Source organism: Amphimedon queenslandica, unplaced genomic scaffold (genome assembly GCF_000090795.2).
Source record: "Amphimedon queenslandica unplaced genomic scaffold, v1.1 AMPQUscaffold_13509, whole genome shotgun sequence".
Lineage (NCBI taxonomy): Eukaryota > Metazoa > Porifera > Demospongiae > Haplosclerida > Niphatidae > Amphimedon > Amphimedon queenslandica.
The window spans coordinates 581,041-602,844 of record NW_003546255.1 but is presented as its reverse complement, the minus strand read 5'-3'; the positions used below and the strand labels follow the sequence as shown (position 1 = coordinate 602,844).

Here is a 21,804-nt window from a genome sequence, read left to right as displayed (position 1 = left end):
GGCTGGGCAGACAGCAATATTAAGCCACACCCTAGTGCATCTCTGTTGCTGTCTGACTTTCTCTGTCTCTCTGTCTCCCTCTCTCTCTCTCTTGTCCTGTGCAGGTAAAGGAAACAAAGACAACAAGGTGAGTTACAATTGTTGTATCAACTAGAAGATGCCCTTGTAAATAATGCGGCACCAAGACTTGCAATATATTGTCATACTGTTTTGATAAGTACACTGTACAAGATGATAAGTACAAGATCTACGACTTTACAAGAGTTAGTGGTGTCCCTGTTACACGTTATAACAAGTGGGCATACACAATTAGAGCTTGTTTTAGGCCCTTCCTGTGCTTTGTGTTTGTTCTTGTATAAAATATTTCTTCCTCTTTCCTTAATAATTGTCCCTATTGATTTGATTAGATAAAGTTATAGTTTATAAAGGCTAGTACTTTCCCTTGATTTTTTGACATCATGGAAAAAGTTTCAAGTAAAAAAAAAAGAATTAAATTATAGTGTCAGCCTCTCACAATCTGAATAACACTGAATGCAAACACTTCTTTACATGTCTCACTACCAGTAAACATAGCATACCTTGTTTGTATAACAAACTGATAACACTGACACTCAACAACCAGTTATCTATCCATCTGTGACTTGGTTGATAGCTTGGCTTAGCATATAATGCAATGATTGTAAACATTATGGAGTATAAATGTCCACTCTTCCTCTTTATGTAAGGAAGTGTCCCCTTTAACTTCTCTTTCTATAAATACCTGTTCATGTACATAGAGATAAACAGGAACAGTTGTGTTTTGTCTATTTGTTTGTGTTCCTTGACATAAACAAACTATTCCAATCAAACTCTGCCTCCTGTGTAAACTTCAACAGTTCAAGGGAAGGGAATGCATTGCTCCACCAGCAGCACATTTTTTAGATGGTGACAGTACAAGATTGGGAACTCCTTTTCCTTTCACATGCATCATCCCACATATACAGAGGAAATATTTATGCTCCCTCTTTGTTTTAATGCACATGTATACAAGGGCTAATAAGCAAGCAGCTCAGAGACAGCATGTTGTGAAAAATTATGTTTGGTAATACATATTAGTAGTCATAGCATGACAATGAGTGAATAGCTATAATGCATTATTATTGCTCTACACTCCCATTTTTAACGAAAATTGGATTTGTAGTACTGAAGTTGATGCATGTATAAAATACATTATTTTTTTGGTGTCTGTTCTAACCACAGTGTCAATAATTTACTATAGTGTCATAAGGGTAATGCCAACAAACTCTCTTTCTAAGTCTTCTCTTTATTACTCACTCATAATCCCACTGAGAAATAAGGAGATACAGATATTTATCTATCTACTACTGTATCATTATCACTTGTTAAGCTTAAATGGTAGGGAAATCCTTCTTAGCCTCCTCAGCTATTGTAATATCATTTTCTATAATCAACAGTAAATTAGTGTCCAGTCTTGTGACTGTGATTTACTACAGAATAAGTCACGACTATCCATATTATTATAGCACAAGTCACGAGTAGGTGCATGGTTATGCCTTGAAATAGTGTTGTTTTTAGTGAAGCCAGGATTATAAGTTTATAGTGTACTTGTATTTGAGCTAGACAGAAGGAGTTGCTATATACTCTTATTAATTTATCTTTAATTATGGAGTAGTAAGAGGAAATAGGTATTGAATTGATTATATAAAGGAAAAAGAGCACTCAATTTAATGTTTTCAGTGTACAAAGGTCATGCATGTAGCAGACTATTGGACTGTACTCTTCTTAATCATTTATTATTGAACATGTTTTGGGAGGGGGTTTCTAGACTAAATTGGTTCACAAAAGAAGCCACAAACCATTTGTATAATCTATAAATAATGCACTGTTTACTGTCAATAGCTCAATAAGTAGCAGATATCTCACGTAATAAGTAGCAGATATCTCACGTTAGCACTGTATGATAACATTTTGTCCAGATGTGTCCCATTGCCTTTTTACACTTGTGTATTCAATGGGTATATGTACATGATATGATATTATTTGTCAATGTATCTTGTATCTTAATGAATAATCTCAATGGCTCCCAATGGAGTTATATCATTACCTTACTTGTGCAGGAGCTCTCATTGCAGCAATATGCTAATAAGTATGAATCTAATTTACCTCTTTTTCCCTTTTCTGTAGGGTGACAGCATGCAGGTTCATGCTCCAATCACTCTAACAGTTTTGATATGGCTACTCCTGATAGAATGTTGCTCAGGTAAATATGCTCACCTTTGTCCTTCTTTATTCTACATCATTTATATATACATGTATATACATGTGACATCTTATAGTTTTTTTAAGAGTATATTTTATGTCTTTTATATACATAACATATAAGGTTTTATTTACTCTTCTTACCTCTCCCCCTCTCCTCCCCCCCTTACCCCTCTCCCCTCCTCCTCTCTTCCAGCTAATCTCACTGCTATTGCAACAGTATCACAAAGAGGAGTTACAGGAACTATCATTTTCACTCAAAACACACCCACCTCAGAGACAAACATCAGACTTACCCTAACTGGTCTTCCGCCCGATGAACTATACCAATGGCACGTCCACCAGTATCCGTTTGCCAGTGCCCTCCCATCGCCGTGCTCCCCTCCGAACACTGGTGGTCACTTTGATCCTCTTGGCGCATTCAATCAAGCAAATTACTCAACTAATTGTAATAAAAATAATCCAGCTGCTTGTGAGATTGGGGATCTCAGTGGAAAGTTTGGTCTATTAAATGTGTCTGACTTACCCTTCTCAGAAGGAGATGACACCATCTCCTTATACGGTCGTCATAGTATAATCGGTCGTTCGATAGTATTTCATTTTAGTAATGGAACTCGGTTTGTTTGTGCTAACATTCTTATCAACTCGTCTCAAGACGTCATATCAAGAGCTTATTCTCCATTTCGTCGCTCGAGTATTGTCGGTAATATTTACTTTACTCAGTACTCGTTCAACCTCACAACTGTCTTTGTTGATCTCCTTTCTCCCTTGGCTACTCAGGATCACAACTGGCATGTTCACGAGGATCCAGTCACGGGCGGAGACAATGCTTGCTCTTCTACAGCTGGACATTATAATCCGCGGAATGTAAATGTTACTAATAACGACTATCTTAATAACTGTAACGAGTCAAACCCGTTTGAATGTGAGGTTGGGGATTTATCGAATAAAGGAGGAACGATATCGTTTAGCAGTACCAGTAATCAAGGAAGATTGTTCTACTCTGATATTGATCTTCCTCTATTGATAGACAGTGAAGGACACTATATAGAGAACAGATCCATTGTGATTCATCAAGAGAACAGAGGTGCTCCTAGAGTAGCTTGCGGTAATTTAACAGCATTGAAACCAAGAGAAGCAGTATCTGTTTTTAACGGTGAAGAAGGAGTTTATGGCTCTATCAAATTCAAACAAGACTCTCCTTTTGATCCTACAACAGTTCTCGTTAATATTACCGGACTCAATGAAATGGCTGGTGGGTATCATGTCCATGAGACTCCAGTTGGTGAGGGAGTTACTGATCGGAGCCGATGTGGTCCGTCATACACTGGGGGACATTGGAACCCAAGAAATGCACCATATCCCCTACCACCAGGCCTGACCAGTGACCAGTATGAGGTCGGAGATTTAAGCGGTAAATTTGAATTACTAGATGGACTTAATGAGTCAGCTGCAGAGTATTCCGATCCTAATATTCCTTTGTTTGGGGTTGATAGTATCATTGGCCGATCAGTCGTAATACATTTAGCTGAGCCTGGAGCACCAAGGTGGGTCTGTGCTAATATTAATTATGCTCGGCCAACTGTCCAAGTGTCAGCTGCTTTTTCATTTTCAAATAATCAGAGCTTTGAAGTCGTGTTTGTCCAACCTGATGATGATCCTTACTCTGATACTACCATTTTTATTAGGAACAATTCTTTCATAGAACCACCTTCACCTTCTCCCTCTCCTTCTCCTTCAGTCACTAGCCCGACTTCACTCTCTTCTTTGCCTCAAACTTCATTGATTTCTTCTCTAGAATTTGCAATGTCTTCCTCTCTTTCTCCTTCTCCCTCTCCCTCGCTCCTCCTTGGTTCGGGTGATGGCGACATGATGCTACGAAAGAAAAGATTCTCAGATAGCGACATAATGAATGAGTTATTGGAAGCTGACGATGTTTACATGTATGAGGAAAATGACGAAATGAATGATCAGTTCGTCAACGAAAAAGAGGCGGAGCATCCAATAATGGTTGCTAAGAGACAGATCATGGACTTGTCACCAATATCGTGGAGTGTGAGCAATTTACCGGCTCAACAAGGAGGAGGCGTGGCCTGTGATTTATTTATGCCAATCCTCTCAAACAGCAAGTGAGAATTTGATATAAAACATAATTTCTTATTTGTGAATTTAGCCATAATATTGCTTTGCTTGCTTAGGCAAAATATATAAAATTAACGATCTTTTTATTTTTTTTAGTGATACATTGTGTATGAATGGGGTACAGTTAGGATGCTCTGGTGGAGATCTTACAGCTAAACACGGTCCACTTACTGTGAATAGCAATGGAATGATAAGGACTGTATATACTGATCCATATCTACCACTCTCTGGAGATAATTCTGGTAATTAATAGCAGCATAATATTTGTTATTGTTGTTGTTATTTTTATTGTTATTGTTGTTGTTGTTATTTATAGTAGATGCTGTTCATTTGTGTTCACATTTTTCATTTTAAAGTATCTTCTTGTTTGTTTATAGATATTATAATTAGACCTTCACTGTCTTTGTTATTTTTCCATTTACTTCCATTATTAATATCATTATTGTGTTACCAATTCTGCATGCAATTCTTAATCACATGAAACATAACCTCATAACCTTTTCCTCTCTCTCTTTCCCCCCTCTCTCTCTCAGTATTAGGTAAAGGATTACTAGTACAATCTGACGGTGAAGGACAATTGGCTGCTATTCAACCATCAGACATGCCAGCACTCACAAATGCCACTAGTTGTATAGTATCTACCTCATCAACTTCATCAATTTCTTCAACCACTTCTACAGCTGCCATTACTCTTACTAACACTATAAGCACATCGCAAGTTACTACAACTTCTACTCTCAGTACTACAAGCACTAGTGCTGGCCCATCTATTTCTGTTGTAACAGAAACACCTAGCGGAGGTAAGTAAATACAGAGAATGAGAGACAGAAATAGGAAGAAAAGGACTGGTTGATATCTTGATTCTTTTTATTTTATTTTTAGTGTTGCCGTTTTCAAACACGATTTTAATAATTATTTGTGCTGGAGGAGGTGGAGTCCTTCTTCTCCTCCTCATCCTCTTCCTTGCTTTGTGCATCATATGTTGCAAATGTAGAAGATCCAATCGCTACGACAAGTACATGAAGGATCACATTCGATCGGCTGGTAACATTGAGCTCGGAAAATATAAGAGAACTAATCCTATTAGTGGAGGTACTGTATATAATAATAATGATATTTGTAGGTGTAAGAACTTTTATTTAATATTTTCTGGTGCATATTGATGTACTTATACTATGTAGAAAGTTTGAGCTGATTCCGATTTTAATTTTTCAAGTTACAGATACTTTAAGAAATTGGCTGATTTTTGAAAAAATCCCTTACTGTACTATAGCCCATGGTTTTTTCCAAAAAATGGCTCCGAAATCACCCCCAATTTTTATTACATTTTCTGATACATATTGATGCCCTTATGCTGTGTAGCAAGTTTGAGCTGATTCCGACTTCAATTTTTCAAGTTACAGCCATTTTAAGAAAACGTCAAAAATCTGAAAAATACCCAAGGCTATAGCCCATGGTTTTTTCTTAAAAAATGGCTCCGAAATCACCCCCAATTTTTATTACATTTTCTGATACATATTGATGTACTTATGCTGCGTAGAAAGTTTGAGCTGATTCCGACTTCAATTTCTTGAGTTATATGGCCATTGCCAGTACTCAAAGAATTACGAGCATAGAACCATGTGCTTAGATTTATAATTTCTATTCCACACAGTTTCCTGTTATCGGGTCTTGTATGACTACGATCCACAACAAGACGGAGACCTTGAACTCAAAGAAGGAGAAATGGTGACATTGCTTGAGTCTCCTTTGGACGGCGACTGGTGGTGCGGAAAACTGGAGAATGAGAAGCAGGGCTGGTTCCCTAAATCATATGTTGAATACGTCGACATTGTTGGGGAAAATAAGAAACGGCAAGAAGGTAGATATTTATTTATTTATTATATAATTATTTATAATTATTTTTAGATAGTTTTGCTGTTGCAGCAGCAACGATAAGAGTTGCTTCAATGGCCTTCACGTCACCAAACACACCCTCAACAAATAGCAAGCTCCATAAAGACTTGAAAGAAGAGGAATCAACGTTCATAATACCAAACCTTCACACTGGGACTCCTCAAGCCAGCCCTCAGATAGCAAGAGCTCACACGCCAATAAAGAGAGCTCCGTCCGAAGCCACACCCTCTCCTCCACCTTCTTACGAGTCTCCAATTCCACCAGAAGACATTTACATTGCAAAGTTTGACTATTCACCTCAGAGTGATTCTGAGTTAAAGATGGCACAAGGAGATCGTGTCATTATCATAGAAAGAGCTGATGGGGGCTGGTGGCATGGTGTGATAGGAGAGGAGCACGGCTGGTTTCCCGAGACTTTTGTCGAACCCGAGGAAAGTTCCCCCCCAATGTATGACGAGGACAAGAAAGAAGAGACAAAGAAAGAGGAAGAGGAGGAACCTTTTAGGCCACGAGGGATGACAGAGTTTCATAAAGAAACATCAGATGAGGTCGAAGCTTCAGGTAAACACTTACTAAAATTAGCATTCAAATTTTAAACGTGTCATTTATTTTTAGAATATAAAGCTGTATATACTTATACGTCAGATACTGACGGTGATTTGAAGTTCCAGGAAGGCGATACGATCCTAGTGTATTGGGCGAATCCTAATGGCTGGTGGTTTGGTTCTGTTGATGGTAGACAAGGGTATTTCCCTGGGAGCTATGTGGAGGTAAATTAGAAATGATGGTTTTAAAATGTGACATTTAATGTGTAATTATTTGTCTGAAAATATTACATTAAAATGATTTTAAAAATAAAGCAATATACAAGCACAATTAATACTGATGCATTTTTGTGATATTTTTATGAATAATCATTCTTTTTAAAGGCTGTGATGGAGCATACTGCATCACCAAATCTCTCAGGAGAAGGACTAGGAGTAATAAAAGAAGAATCTCCTCCCAGTGAGGCCGGAGGGACTAGCTTTAGTGATGAGATTTCCAATGCTTTCAAGAAAAGGAAAGAAGCTGCAGAAACAGGAGGAGAGAGAGCAGCAATATCTCCTGTTCCCAGCAGCAGCGGTAGTCTAAGTGATGAAATAGCAAATGCTTTCAAGAGAAGAGAAGAGAGAAAGCCGGGAGCAACAGACTCTCAAAAATCTTCTCCAGCTCTAGCTCGTGGTGGTACCAGTGGTAGCCTTGAAGATCAACTAGCAGCTGCTATTAAGAAACGCAGTACCAGCCCACCACAAGAACCGCCAGTGGTTAGCAGTGGAGGAGCAACTGGAGGAGGCGGTAGTCTTGAGGATCAACTTGCAGCTGCTCTTAAGAAACGGAGCTCAAGTCCACCAGCACATGCGATAAAAGAAAAGGAGCAAGTTGACGAGAAGGAGAAGGAAGAAGAGAAAAGGGAGGCCTCTGGTTCCCTTGGTAACATTCAAACTGAGATAATGTCTATGCTGACATCGTTTGGTGGGTCGAGTGAGAGTAGTACAGTAGGAACTGATAAAGAAAAACTGATAAAAGACGAAGAACCACAGGCCACTGGTAAGTATGAAATGGTATATAGCCATTCCAGATATATATACATGCACATATAAATTGTACATAATTATTTGCTACCAATTTACATGCCTTTAATTATCTGTGCTTTAATTATTATTTTAGATAAAAAGCCAGTTAAAAGACGACAAGCTCCGCCTCCTCCTAAATCAAAAAGTGTTACATCAAAATCACCGACTCCAGCATCGCCAGAACCACCTTTACAAACCACACCCACTCCCACACCTTCTAACGAGACTCCTAAATCACCAGATGATACGCAGGCCACTGCAATCCCTCCCGTTGTCAAGGCAACAGATCAAACCACACCCACTGGAAGAAGAAAACCACCAGTTGTTCCCTTAGTAGTGGACAAGCCAGTTGAGGCAACGCCCACAAATATATCAAAAACTCCGCCCATTGAACAAAAAGTAAAGACCGAGGAACCGAAAAAACAGTCAAGAACTTTACCTCCAAAAGTAGTCAAGCAGTTGACGGCTTCTCCAGGGACTAAGGCACGTAGAGCTCCTCCCCCTCCGCCGTCGTCATTGGCAACACACACAAAAACAGCTTCAGTCTCATCTGATGATGACAAATCAGGTCAGCCTCAAAATAAAAACAAGCCAATCGCTTTAGAAGCTGCAAAACCAACAAGTACAAGTAGCGATAGCGCTAGCGAAAAAATACTTTCATCTGAGACTCAAGAACCTAAGGCAATAGTACAGAAAGGGTCTGGATGGAAGCCACAGACTAGAAAAGGAAAGAAACAAGCTCCTCGTAGGAACCCACCCCTTCCTCCACCCACTGCCACGCCTACTACTGTTGCGGCAAGTACTCAATCAAAAAATAAACCAAAAGTGCAAATTGTTCGGAGACCAACTGCGAGAAATATACCACCGCCTCCTAATATTCCTTTACCAGCTCCACCAAAGAAATCACCGAGCAACATTCCACCTCCCCCTTCTACTTCTCTCCCTCCTCCTCCTTCCTCTCCCCTCCCTCCTCCCCCAACTTCTTCCCTTTCTCCTCCCCCAACCTCTTTCCTTTCTCCTCCTCCTTCTTCTCCTCTTCCTCCTCCTCCCTCTTCTCCTCTTCCTCCTCCTCCCAAACAGAAATCAAGCGACTCAGATAACTCTGAAAGAAAGAAGAGTGTCACAAGGCCTTCTCGCCCTCCACTAGCAAAACAAAAGAGTACAGACAATAGCGGAGACCCTCCTTCAGTTCCTTCTCACGACAGCGATTACGAAAAACCAATCTCTACGCCTTCAAAGAAAGCATCAGCAGACTATGAAGAACCTTTACCAAAGCCCTTGCATGGTTACGAAAAAATAGATCCATCAAAACTTGTTGAACGTGGAAGCTACGACAAGCCAGTGCCGCCAAAAGAAACTAAACCAGCAGGTAATGAGTACGAGGAGCCATTACCCAAACCAAGAGTAAGAACATCTGCCACTAAGCCTCCTCAAATAGCAAATCAATATGAAGAAGTAAAATCACCTACTAAAGATGATGATGGTAATAACGATTATGAGCCGGTCAGACCTCCAACTGTTGCTGAGCTTGCAGTTACTACGAATCCAGCTCCTCCTGTTGCTAGTAGGGACTCTAATCTCAAACCTTCTGAGCCGTCAAATCCTTTGACTGGTCCTTCCCCTAAACCTAAAGTAAAACCCAAACCAGCGAAACTCTTAAAACCCAAACCTCCCGTGGCTAAGAAACCAGCCTCACTCAGTCCTAGTGTCAATAAGAAAGAAGAGAATGAGTCTGCCGAGGGTACCGCCCCCAAACCAAAGCCTCGCCCTCCCAAACCATCCCCACCCCCAAGAGTAAGTAGTCTGCCGTCAACTCCTCAAGGGTCTCCGTCTCCCACGGCAAAACGAAAACATTCGCCAGTTCCAAGTCCTTTAGCTACGAGATCCTTTCCAGTTCCTCCAAAAAGCCCTTCGTCACCACTCCCACCCACTCAACCATCGACCACGCCTTCTTCTGCCCCACCCACTAAAGCCGAACGAAAGTCTAGTCTTCCTCCTCCACGTCCCAAACCTCCTCCGATACGGAAACTGAGTGCAGCATCAGCGGAACAGACTGACGCTGGTAATAACAAGGTCACCAGTCCATTAAGTAATGGGCCCATTATTTCTAATGGAGTCAAACCAGACAAACTGGATCAACCTGTTCCCAAGGCCAGGAGGACTAGTGGAGAAGGCTCTACAAAAGCTTCAATTCCTGCGAGACCTCCTCCTCCTAGATCGATCAAAAAAGAAAAGAAAGATGACGACGATGGAGGGCAGGCTCAGAAGTATTACAAAGCGCTGAAGAGTTATACCAGTGGAGGAGGTAATGGCGATCACCTTAGTTTTAGTAAGGGGGATATACTTGTAGTCCTGGATGATGGCGGAGCAGGTAAAGAAGGCTGGGTTCATGGCATGTTGGACGATGGGACAACGGGTCTCTTCCCTCTATCTCATGTAACAGATTTTCAACCAAACCAATGATAATGCATAGATATACATACATACACGTGTACATAATCGCTGAATGTAACTTGTTTTTATAACAATCACTTACACACGATAAGCACATTATTGTTGTTGTTGTTGTTGTTGTTGTTATTTACTAGTAGCTGCTCATTGTGGTATTTTATGCATATTTATTTCCTTACAAACTTTTTGTTTAATTTTTTTTCTTTTTATGTCAGACGGGGCTGGACTCTTCTCCTCTGAATGTTGGTTGATTTGATCTTCCTTGTACTTTTTATTTAATACTTATTTTACTTTCCTTGTTTGTAATATGTCACTGTTAATATATAGTTACTCTTCCTTTCTTTATACTTTTAAGAACTTCTTAATACTAATAATTATCAAAACATAATGCATACCTTTGGGGCAACTTTAAAATTTGTAAAAAATCCAATTTTGATTGGAATCAGCTCAAACTTTCTGCACAACATAAGTACATGTATATGCGTCAGAAAATGTAATAAAATTGAGGAATTTTCTACTTGTCAATTTTGGTGAAATTAGTCAAAAATTCCTGTACTATAGTACAGGGACTTTTGTCCGATTTTGGAGCAACTTTAAAAAATCATAAAAAATCCAAACTTGATTAGAATCAGCTCAAACTTTCTACACAACATAAGTACATGTATATGCATTAGATAAAATTATAAAACTGGTAAAATTTTTTATTTTCATTTTTGGCAAAATTTGGCCCGTGACCTTGTACAGGGACTTTTACTTGATTTTGGAGCAACTTAAAAAATTCGTAAAAAATCCAAACTTGATTGGAATGAGTTCAAACTTTCTATGCAACATAAATACATGTATATGCATCAAATAAAATTATAAAAATGGTAAAATCTTTCCTTTTTATTTTTGGCAAAATATTTTGAAGGAACTTTAAAAATAAACATCCAACTTTGATCTGAATAATCTCACACTTTATATACAAAATAAGTGCACATATATGCATCAAAAATTGTAAAATAAATTTCTCCTTTGTTCTTCATTAAATAATAATAATTTTATTATAAACATAACACCACAAATCAACAAAGAGAGGAAGGAAGAAAGAAAGTGTGCAATGATTTAATGTGCCAACAAAAGCACCAACCATAGTATCCACAAGCTACAAGAAACATTAAGTGAGAGGTTGTGAAATAATGTATTAAAAAAAGCATATACACCTGTATATGAAGAGAATGCACATCTCTTCTCTGTATTAAAATAAAAAAATAATAACATGTTCATCCAAATGTTACACTATTACACCACAGTCTGTATGTACCCACCACTCGTGGTCGACTGGGTATCCCACAACACCTGACACTGCCCTTTTAATAATCCATGATGTCCCTCCATTTCTGTTCCATTGCGCCTCGGGCTCAGAGAAAGAGGAGTCTTTATCGAAACAAAGGATTGCTTTGATGGACTTGAGTCAATTTCCTTCCCTCCATTGCTTATCTGGATTGATATAGAGTGACTGAGAGGAGCTTGAGTCACATAATGGATGGGTGAGGGACCTCCCTGATCGCTACCTATCAAAGAAAGATACGAAGGTTCTCGTTGCCCTTTTTTGGAAGTCACTCCATCATCAACTTTTAAAAAGTTTCCAGCATTAGCACTAGGAGTCGCTAAGTACCGACAGGATCGACAGAAAGAGTACTTCCCAAATCTGATATTACGAGGTTTGAGGTTTTTAGAATCTCCACCTTTTTCTCCACCAAGTCTTGTGTAGATCTTAACACTACCAGTAGAGTCTTCGCTGCTACAAGAAGTCTCTGAACTCACTGATATATAATTGCAGTAATAAGTATTGAGGCAGCGTCTCTGACAATCGAGACACAGCTTATGGAGCTCTTCCGCCAGCTCTGGGTCACAGCTCATCAGGGCGGAGTACATTTCATGGATGCTGGGAAGCTCCTGGTGACCGGAGTCCAGACTGTCATTGTGCAGCTGGCACAGCGGGGGATTAGGAGAGACAGGAGAGGGTGAATTGGTGTCGTTGGAAGTTGAGACACCCTCGTCAATATCTACTGGTTCAATGTAGCTCTGTGGGGGAGAGATAAAAGAGATTATCTAAAGCTGGTGTGGTCTTATGAATAACATAGAAATGATAATATTGATAGTTTAGCTTGTCATGGCAGATCTTTATTACATACACAGCAAAAGGAAGTACACAGGCTTATAAACAACTTCAGGGTATATTCTATATTAATAATGGTACTATTGAATTACATTTTTATTTTTTGACAATATAGAAGCTTAGAACTTGCATATACAATTACAGAAATAAATGTAGCATAGATATATATCTAAAGCCTCATTAAGCCTGTATTATTAAGCTAAAAGTTGCATGTATATGTTAAACAATCTAAAGGAAAATTGAATCAGTTAAGTAACACTTATAAGTAATGCTAGTTCCCTTTCCTTCTTTATACTAAAACTCTAGGTAATCTGTTTGAGAAAACAAGCACATTGCTAGCAGACAAACAACAAACATGTTTTGCAGGTTATCATGTATGGGTGTTTGATGTCTGGAGTCTTTGTGGATACTTACGGGCGATTCCGGCCGATAGTCTGCCAAGAATTGCTCGAGGATTGTTATCAGTTCGTGGAACGAGGGACGGAGTTTAGGATCGAACTGCCAACACTGTCTCATTATGTCGTAACTATAGACAAGGAAAAGGAGAATTGTGAGCAAAGAAGTGACGGGAGATAGAGGGAAGGAAGAAAAGGTGGAAATTAAGAAAGAGAGAGAGAGAGGGTGGAAATTTGAAGTATAATGGGGCAAGGTCGTTTGAGATTAGGATCTAATCTTTAGCTTACACTTTGATGGGGCACGACTGAGGTTTGGTCATGGTTTTCTTGCTTCTCAAACACTCAATAACTTCATCAACAGTTTTACCAGGATACGGTGTCTGGCCTGTATTGAAAGAGAGAGAGAGAGAAGGAGAAGAGAGATAGTATGTCGATAAAATTGTTTATTGTTTTATTATAAAATTCACGATAAAATTTGCTGCACAAGAAGACATAAAAAGGTTTTAGGTCATGCTTATTATGTGTCTATACAAAATGTTGCATAAGACATAGCCATGAGGCTTTAGCTATAATGGGGTTTTGGACCACAGAAGCACCAGAAGACATACATCCACGTGTGGAGAATGAGGACAGACATTCATTAAAGGATGTGGTGAAGGGAGGGGAGGGAGAGTGTATGGAGGGAGGGAGGGAGGAGGAGAGAAGGAGACACATCAAAGGAGTCTCAAAGACCTTACCTAATGTAATAATTTCCATTAGAAGGACACCAAAGGACCACCTAAAGAAGGCAGAAATGAATAGCATTATACACACAATGTTATACAGTGCAGGATGGAGTGCAGTATGTAGTACTAATGTCATATAGGACAGTACTAATGCGTGTATAGTCATTTATTTTATATTGGACTTACACATCGCTCTTGGTTGTGTAGATTTTGTCAAAAATGCTTTCAGGAGACATCCACTTAAAAGGAATCTTTCCCTAAAGAGAGAGAATGAAGTAATAATCAATAGAAATGAGACTTAATTGATAAGTAGCTTCAATCGCAGCATATTAAGCACATCATACAACATCACTATTAGAAATGGTAGAAATTTTAGAGGCATGCTTAAAAATTTTAGCTTCACGTATTTCAAATCTTTGTCAATAAGTATAAATGACACATTAAAATAGCTTAAGCTACCATAGGACAAATCATAATATTATCCTTTCTCACTGCCCTAGTACTGTTAATGTAATTTCCTGAGCGCATCCTACAGTTTAGAGGCAAGACTACAAAATATCATAAACAATGTCATAAACAGTGCAAAGGGTCGCCACCTAACTATAACAGTTACCGACAAAATTAATGGAGGATGTACAGTACGGACAGGCATACAGACATGTCTATACAGAAATTCGAAGAAAGGAAAGACTTCTGAGAATAGCAAGTGAAGAGGAAAGTAGATATATGTACATGCATGTACATGTATATGCTCAGACTCGTTATAAAGCTGAAATTAAAAATAATTTCTTGATATATAGTCATAACTAATCGCTTATAATGCTGAAATTAAAAATAATTTCTTGATATATAGTCATAACTAAGCGCTAGGCCGAGCCCATAGACTAAAGTACATGTGAAATATTTTGTATCAATATTTATTTAAGTGGATGTTAAAATAACATGAGATTGGGTTATCAGTGGAGGCTCTTGCCAGCAACAACATAAACCACTTAATGAATAAGGAAACAACAATATGGGGAGGACACAAGGAGAGAGAGGGAGGGAAGGAGGAGAGAGAGAGAGAGAGTAATAGAGTGATGTATAGCTTAAAGAAAATAAATGAGTGTTTGTGGATATAATTACTTTTGATGTTTTGGTATATATCGAATAAAGTGTCTCCCTTGCTAGTCCAAAATCAGCAACTTTGAGAGTTCCTTCATGATCTAGAAGTATATTACGAGCAGCCAAATCCCTATGAACACACTAAGAGAAAACAAGAAAATTAGTTATACTCTATTCTGTTTTCCTCACTTTTTGTGTTGATAGGAATGCCATCCCACGAGATACTTGAAGAGCCATTTTTATTTGTTTAAGAGTCGTCAAAGGATCAAGAGAGTCTTGCCTCTTCTTCCTCAAATGCTGCAAAAGGTTACCTCCAGAGCAATACTCCACTATGACCAACAACTGACCTAATGGGGAGGATATCCATACATAGACATGCGTGTACTATTAGAGATTAATCGGGATATCATGTTTCTCATGAAATAATAACTAACACTGCATTAACTTAATAGTACATTCCCTATCACTTGCTTTATAAGGAAGTGTAGCTTTACAACAAGTGAAATGATCAGTTACTGACACAATTGTGCTTAAAGCTATCAGGTACAAGTAAAACTGGAGACTGTATAACATGAACTTTCTGTGTTGGATAACTAGTATAGTGTTATACTTAATACACATTTATCTCATAAGCCCCGAACCAGTTTGGATCAAAGCGGTTCAGAAACCAGCTTAATTGTGTCCACACTAACTATGGTTGAATCAGTTTACAATGCTACATTGCATACATAATACAGCTGCTTCAGTACTTAAACCGGTTTGATTATCTCAAACCACCTCCTTTCACACTTATTTCTAAACCGGTTCCAAACCGCTTTAAGGGCATAGTGTAAACGCTTTAAGTGGCTTTAAGTGCATGGTGTAAACGGGGCTATGTTCATCTAGCTTAGGTTTAAGGTCTACATGTAATAACTAACTGTACATATATTTTTACTAATGCATGAATGGTATGTGTATATTGTACAGTTTCAGGAACTTATAATCTATTTACTGACTGCTGGATCATGTGTAGCTATTGTAACATGAAAGAAATGTCAACTAATATGGCCTGCTGATAACATATTTGCCTTCATTATTGTTTCATGTGTGATGTGCTAATTCAATTTAGCATCTTTCCTTGCTTCCTTATTTGAGCATAAATTTTTTTCACAGATTTCCCCATTTCCTCCTATAACCTACCATTGTGTTCAGAAGCTCCTAGAAGCCCAACTATATTGTCATGTCTTCCAACATGCTTCAGTATATTGAACTCAGTGATGATGTCCCGCATGTCTTCTTCTGAAGGCAAGCCTATATATGACAAGACTCATAATAGCACTAAAATATATATTAGAATTTGGCTTACATTTAAGCATTTTGACTGCCACAACCTTTTCGTTTGTATCTCCTTTTATTCCGGCTACTCTCGCTTTCTTGACGGTACCAAAAGCCCCCGATCCAAGCTCGCCCTCAAACGAGAGCTTGTGATAAGGAACATACCAATCACTGCTATGCAACTCTTGAAGACACTGAAGGAGAGAGAGAGGGGGAGGGAGAGGGGGGGTGAAAGTAAGAAGACATATACAAGTTGTACAAATTGAAATATTTGCCTATTAGCTCAATATTAAGTTACAAATTGTTATCATCATACAATGTATAACTATCATACTTCATTGTAAACATAAAACTAGAGTATTTATGCTAAAGGGAGAGAAGAGATGAGATAAGGACTAAGGAGTAGTAAATTAGCTAGTTCTTATCAGTTCTCTCCTCTCCCTTTCTCTATCACTCTCCACATCCCATATCAAAGGTAATATTATATCAATCATTACATCAATACTTGGAATGCTAAATATGAGCATTCCAAAGGCTACCATAGCAAACTTAATGAGCACTAACTGATCAGTGTATAGTATCACATTTCATTATTAATAATGAGTTATTATTTATTTGTTCACAAGAACACAGTTAGTGGTCTAATGAGTGCAAGCAGTAGTATTGAAATTCAATAGCTACCTCTTAGACTGTCTGTTACACTAATTATAGACATGAGACACAATAATAATAATAGCAACAAAAATAGTAATAATAATAACAACAGCAATAATAATAATAATAATAACAACGAAATGTTATGACTATGCACTGCTTACTGAAAACTTTTTACATACAAATTTTAAATATAATAAAGACATAACCATCTCTCTCTCTCTCTCTCTCTCTCTCTCTCTCTCTCTCTCTCTCTCTCTCTCTCTCCCTCTCTCTCTTACCTCTGCCATCATTCTTGATATCATGCTTGGCCTCAACTGATTCAAGAGGCTAGGCGAAGCTGATGCTAGTGATATAGACACAGACTCCATATCGTTCGCTTTCAAACTGTTCAAAAGAGCCTCGTCAAATCCCGTGAGACTCTGCTGGAAGGTGAACAACGGACGAGCAGGAATCTCAATCGGACCGTCTCTTACACTTTCTCTTCTCTTACGCCTTTTTCTTTTAGAGCAAGTTTTAGAAAGAAATATAAGACCAAACCCAGAGAGTATCAAAACTACTAAGAGGAAGGCTAGGGAGAGAGAGACTGAGAGAAGTGTTGTGTTGTTGACTTGAGAGCCATTAGTTCCGGAGGTTGGATTAACATAAGATATAATGCCGGTACTGGAGGATGTACTGAGAATGACTGGAGTAGTACTAATGTCATTACTACTTGATGAAGCTATTATTGTCGATGATAGGAGTGGAGGAGAAATTGTTGATGAATACTCTACAAAACAAAAAATATTTCTATAAATATTATACATACATAATTAACAGAAGTATTGCAGTCATTCCAACTATTACGAAATAACTGCTGCCCACTAATGAATATGAAAACAGCGTTTGATTACATCACATCGGGGGAAAAATACACCATAACACAACAGACTTTTATTCTATTACATAAACGCATACATTGCTATCTGATATAACTAGGGAGTACTAAGGATCAACTTACCAATCTCCAGGACTGATACAGGAATGGTATCAATGACACCGCTGAAGTTACAAGAATAGTTCCCATCGCTCGTTAAACGGAGAGCGTTATCAATAGTGTAGGAGCATACCCTTGTTTGATGGAGACCATCACACGAGGAAAGTGGAAAGTTATCGAGTTCAGTGTATAGACCATCGTCTGTTGTGTGTATGATGTGTAGGTTGACATCAGGTTCTATGTCGTATTGAATGGTGCACTGTATTGTGAAGCTGGAGCCTGGGAGAAATGGAGAGGGAGGAGTGACTGATGCTGTGACACACACAGAGGGAATAGGGGCAGTATCTAATGGCAGAAAATAAAGATGTAAGTCAAAGGCTTTCTTTCCCCCTATATGCATATACTAACTGGATTCTTCAAAGTCAACTTTGTATCTTTCACTAGTTACAGTTTCCCAAACAGTCTCAACTCTGCAATTAAGATCCAAGCTCTCAAGAATCAAATTGCTTCCTTCATTAGGTATTAAATTGATTCTCCACAGATCCTCTCCTAGTGGGCCACTTTTGCTATAGATACGATTCAGACCTCCTACAACAGCCTCCCCACTTCTAAAGACTATTCGAAACGATTGCAGAGGTATTGGAGAGTAGACGGCACACAGGGTTGGAGGAGAAGTGGAACCAACAGAAAAAGGAAGGACGATTTTTTCAGGTATAGGAGGAAATACAAATTGAATCGGCTCATAATCTAATGAACAAGAGAATTAATATGGCAGCCATTGTCCCTGCTCATACCTTCAATGACAACATAGTGTATCTCCACTACAGTCCCAGCTTTAATGCATACAAACTTCCCTTGATGACCAGGAGAGGAGACAATAAAAGTATTAGTAACCTCCTCTAGTACACCACCACTTTCTCTTGCTAGGACAGAACCAGATTGATTGCATATTATACTGACACTTTGACCAGGAGCAGATACATAATGTGTAGCAATAGTAGGGGCAAAATCTGAAGGGGAAAGCATGAAAAATATAATAAGAAGATATTATGATGGGAATGAGTATAATGGTTAAATCACCTAATTAGATTTTATCAGGCATGAACAAATCTTATTTAAACATGCACTTATGTACTATAGTGATCTAATTAAGGTGTGATTTATAAGAATACTAGATCAACATGATAATGAATGGTTTCTTTCTCTGACCTGTGTCAGGGATTGCTACAGTAGTGTTGAGATTGCTGCAGTGTTGGATGAATGAATCCACAGTAGCTATCAGTTTACTGAGTGAATTGTGTGTATGATTGTGCCTATTGTGACACTGGCAACCATATTCACCATACTGTAGTCCATCAGTTACATTGTATATTGTTAATAGAGAGCTGGTATTAGTTTGCTGTACTGTCATGTTGTAAGATTTGCCCTGTATCTCTATTCCTCCTTCAGTCCAGACCAGCTCTTGTCCAGGCTGTAAAGTATCTCCATCAGTGACAGCACAACTGAGAGAAAGGATACTACCATCATCAGAGAAACTGGCAGCAGCTTCTACAGCATAACTCTCTGTAAGGAGAGTTGTATAACACGAGCTAATTCAGTCATGAGGGGAGTCTTACCAGTGAATGTGGACAAACTGACTTCCTCGTTGCATTCTGTACCGGCTACCACAACAGAGAAGACGCTGTACAAACTGAGAAAAAGGTACACTCCTCTTGAAAATACATTCATGACTCGAGCTGCTCTGTTGCTACTACAGTTGACAATTTTGAGTCACAGAGAATATGATTCCCTCTATTTAATATCAGCTCTGGACTAATTAAATTAATAATAGATCTACGTTGTGCAGATATTTGCAGTAGAGATTGGAGGACTTCCCCGCAGTATCATAACTCAGACAAGAAGTGGTTAATATCTCTTAGAAGGACAAGCCCACTCTTTATGTGTGGTCTTCCTTTATGGTGGTGACATTGGTATTTTTATTACAAGACTGAATGTTTTTATTATCAAAAATATACATCTAAATCTACACAATACGTCTCTACATTTAAATGATTCCTGCTATAGCACAAAAAGAACATAGAAAAAGTACATTACATGTGTCTTTAATGTACGATGAGTGTTTTAGTCCTGTGATCTTTGCATCTTCATGGAAGGGTGATCGTTGATATAATCATTCTCTTTTGCTCTCCTTCCTTGGGGGTGAGTGAGAGATGGAGGCAAGTCAATCGAAATCTCAATCTTCTTAGAAGAGCAATTTTGCCACATCAAAATAAAAAATGCGACCCCAATGGCGACTGATACAATAAATATTAAACTGAGGCCAACAGCAAGGACAATAATCATTTCAATGCTAAGAGAACTTCCAGGAGTATTACTACCAGGTATACTAGTTGCACTGATACTTGGAGTTTCAGAATAGTCTGTACTAGTAGATCTTGTACTTGAAATGCTTGGAAATAACACTGTAAAAGTGTTTTGATACACAGGAAAGGAGTACATAGATGAAGCATGAGTGACTTTGCTTGTTGAAGTAGGTGGTATGATAATATTTAGAGCTACAACATTTTTGATTTTTGCTGTATAACCATAAACAGAGACGGAGCAAGTGTAATTCCCACTGTCTTTCTCCCTACTGACATTGGTGAGATTCAGGTAATAGACATTACTACTGCTGTCATAAAGTGGTGCATATTCGTAGAGCGATCCATTGCTTCCTTCATGTATTATGGTAATGTTGATTGGTGACTCAATATCATACTCTACAGTGCAAGTGATGAGTACAGAAGATCCTGATATGACAACAGAAGAAGGAGTGAGACTAGTACTCACACAAACGGCAGGTACCAGTCCGTTATCTTAAAATGATAAAATAAATAAAAGTGGAATATGATCTCTTTATACTAACCGGATTCTTCAAAGTCAACTTTGTATCTTTCACTAGTTACAGTTTCCCAAACAGTCTGAACTCTGCAGTTAAGATCCAAGCTCTCAAGAATATCATTGTTTCCTTTATTAGGTACTAAACTGGCTCTCCACAGATCCTCTCCTAGTGGGCCACTACTGCTATAGATAAAGCTCAGACCTCCTACAACGGCCTCCCCACTTCTAAAGACCATTCGAAACGATTGCAGAGGTATTGGAGAGTAAATGCCACACAGGGTTGGAGGAGAAGTGGAACCAACAGAAAAAGGAAGGAGAAGTGTCCCAACTCCAGTAGTAGGAAATATTAATCGTATTGGCCGATAACCTGGTATGAAAATTACAAAATAAAATATAAACTCAAGTATCATACCTTCAATGACAACATAGTGTATCTCCACTACAGTCCCAGCTTTAATGCATACAAACTTCCCTTGATGACCAGGAGATGAGACACTAAAAGTATTAGTAACCTCCTCTAGTATACCACCACTTTCTCTTGCTAGGACAGAGCCAGATTGATTGCATATTATACTGACACTTTGACCAGGAACAGATACATAATGTGTAGTAATAGTAGGACTACTAGCTACAAAATGGAAAATAGGATAATTAAATATAAACAGTAATGCAATCATTGCTGTCTAACCTGTGTCAGGTATTGCTACAGTAGTGTTGAGATTGCTGCAGTGTTGGATGAATGAACCAGTGGCTATCAGTTTACTGAGTGAATTGTGAGTATAATTGTGCCTATTGTGACACTGGCAACCATATTCACCATACTGTAGTCCATCAGTTATACTTATTGTCAAGAGAGAGCTGGTAGTACTCTGATGTACTGAATATCCTATAGTCCCATCTTGTATCTCTATTCCTCCTTCAGTCCAGACCAGCTCTTGTCCAGGTTGTAAAGAAGCTCCATTAGTGACAGTACAACTGAGAGAAAGGACACTACCATCACTAGAGAAGCTGGCAGTCACATTTAGGCTGTAATCCTTTGCCATATTGTACCCTATAACAATCAACAATACAACCAATTTTCTAGTATATGATTGTCTTACTGGTGATATTGAACTCTCCTTGGCAACTTCCTTCAGCCTCTTGTATCACTAAAACCAAAAGTGAAAGAGCAACAGCTCCTAGACTAGCTCTCATCTTACTCCTTGTGGCTGAATGCTTACAAGTGCTAAAGAGG

At 38.6% G+C, this 21,804-nt stretch overlaps 2 protein-coding genes across 3 annotated transcripts; one reads left to right on the top strand and one right to left on the bottom strand.

Annotated features, from left to right (window-relative positions):
* The first annotated feature begins 20 nt into the window (after positions 1-20).
* Positions 21-10,703, top strand: LOC105316519 (uncharacterized). Its single transcript, XM_020007785.1, has 11 exons — positions 21-127; positions 2,185-2,260; positions 2,456-4,388; positions 4,498-4,643; positions 4,935-5,201; positions 5,284-5,493; positions 6,056-6,262; positions 6,310-6,858; positions 6,913-7,067; positions 7,227-7,884; positions 8,005-10,703. The coding sequence occupies exons 2-11, from the start codon at positions 2,194-2,196 to the stop codon at positions 10,371-10,373; spliced, it is 6,561 nt and encodes a 2,186-aa protein (XP_019863344.1). The 5' UTR covers positions 21-127; positions 2,185-2,193; the 3' UTR covers positions 10,374-10,703.
* Positions 10,704-11,469: 766 nt separating this feature from the next.
* LOC100632318 (fibroblast growth factor receptor 3-like) lies at positions 11,470-21,787 on the bottom strand. 2 transcript variants are annotated; one of them, XM_020007763.1, is made up of 16 exons: positions 21,671-21,787; positions 21,259-21,621; positions 20,983-21,198; positions 20,869-20,937; positions 18,099-18,371; positions 17,715-18,035; positions 16,996-17,483; positions 16,092-16,254; positions 15,926-16,036; positions 14,936-15,093; positions 14,768-14,887; positions 13,829-13,899; positions 13,655-13,695; positions 13,206-13,302; positions 12,937-13,048; positions 11,470-12,428 (listed from the first exon to the last, which is right to left on the bottom strand). In XM_020007763.1, exons 1-16 carry the CDS (start codon positions 21,762-21,764, stop codon positions 11,643-11,645), a joined length of 3,483 nt encoding a protein of 1,160 aa, XP_019863322.1. In that variant the 5' UTR covers positions 21,765-21,787; the 3' UTR covers positions 11,470-11,642. The 2 variants fall into 2 exon arrangements, with proteins under 2 accessions (XP_019863322.1, XP_019863318.1); XM_020007759.1 differs by lacking the exons at positions 20,869-20,937; positions 20,983-21,198; positions 21,259-21,621; positions 21,671-21,787 and adding exons at positions 18,485-18,700; positions 18,900-19,253; positions 19,307-19,648 and having other exon boundaries at positions 18,099-18,437.
* Between the last annotated feature and the right edge of the window lie 17 nt (positions 21,788-21,804).

Coding starts and splice junctions, on each gene's coding strand:
- LOC105316519 (XM_020007785.1), top strand. CDS start 2,194: ATGCAGGTTCATGCTCCAATCACTCTAACAGTTTTGATATGGCTACTC. Junction 2,261..2,455: donor CCTGATAGAATGTTGCTCAG/GTAAATATGCTC, acceptor CCTCTCTTCCAG/CTAATCTCACTGCTATTGCA. Junction 6,859..6,912: donor AGATGAGGTCGAAGCTTCAG/GTAAACACTTAC, acceptor ATTTATTTTTAG/AATATAAAGCTGTATATACT.
- LOC100632318 (XM_020007759.1), bottom strand. CDS start 19,418: ATGAATGTATTTTCAAGAGGAGTGTACCTTTTTCTCAGTTTGTACAGC. Junction 18,701..18,899: donor TGTAGCAATCCCTGACACAG/GTCAGAGAAAGA, acceptor TTTCCCCTTCAG/ATTTTGCCCCTACTATTGCT. Junction 14,888..14,935: donor CATTCCTATCAACACAAAAA/GTGAGGAAAACA, acceptor GTTTTCTCTTAG/TGTGTTCATAGGGATTTGGC.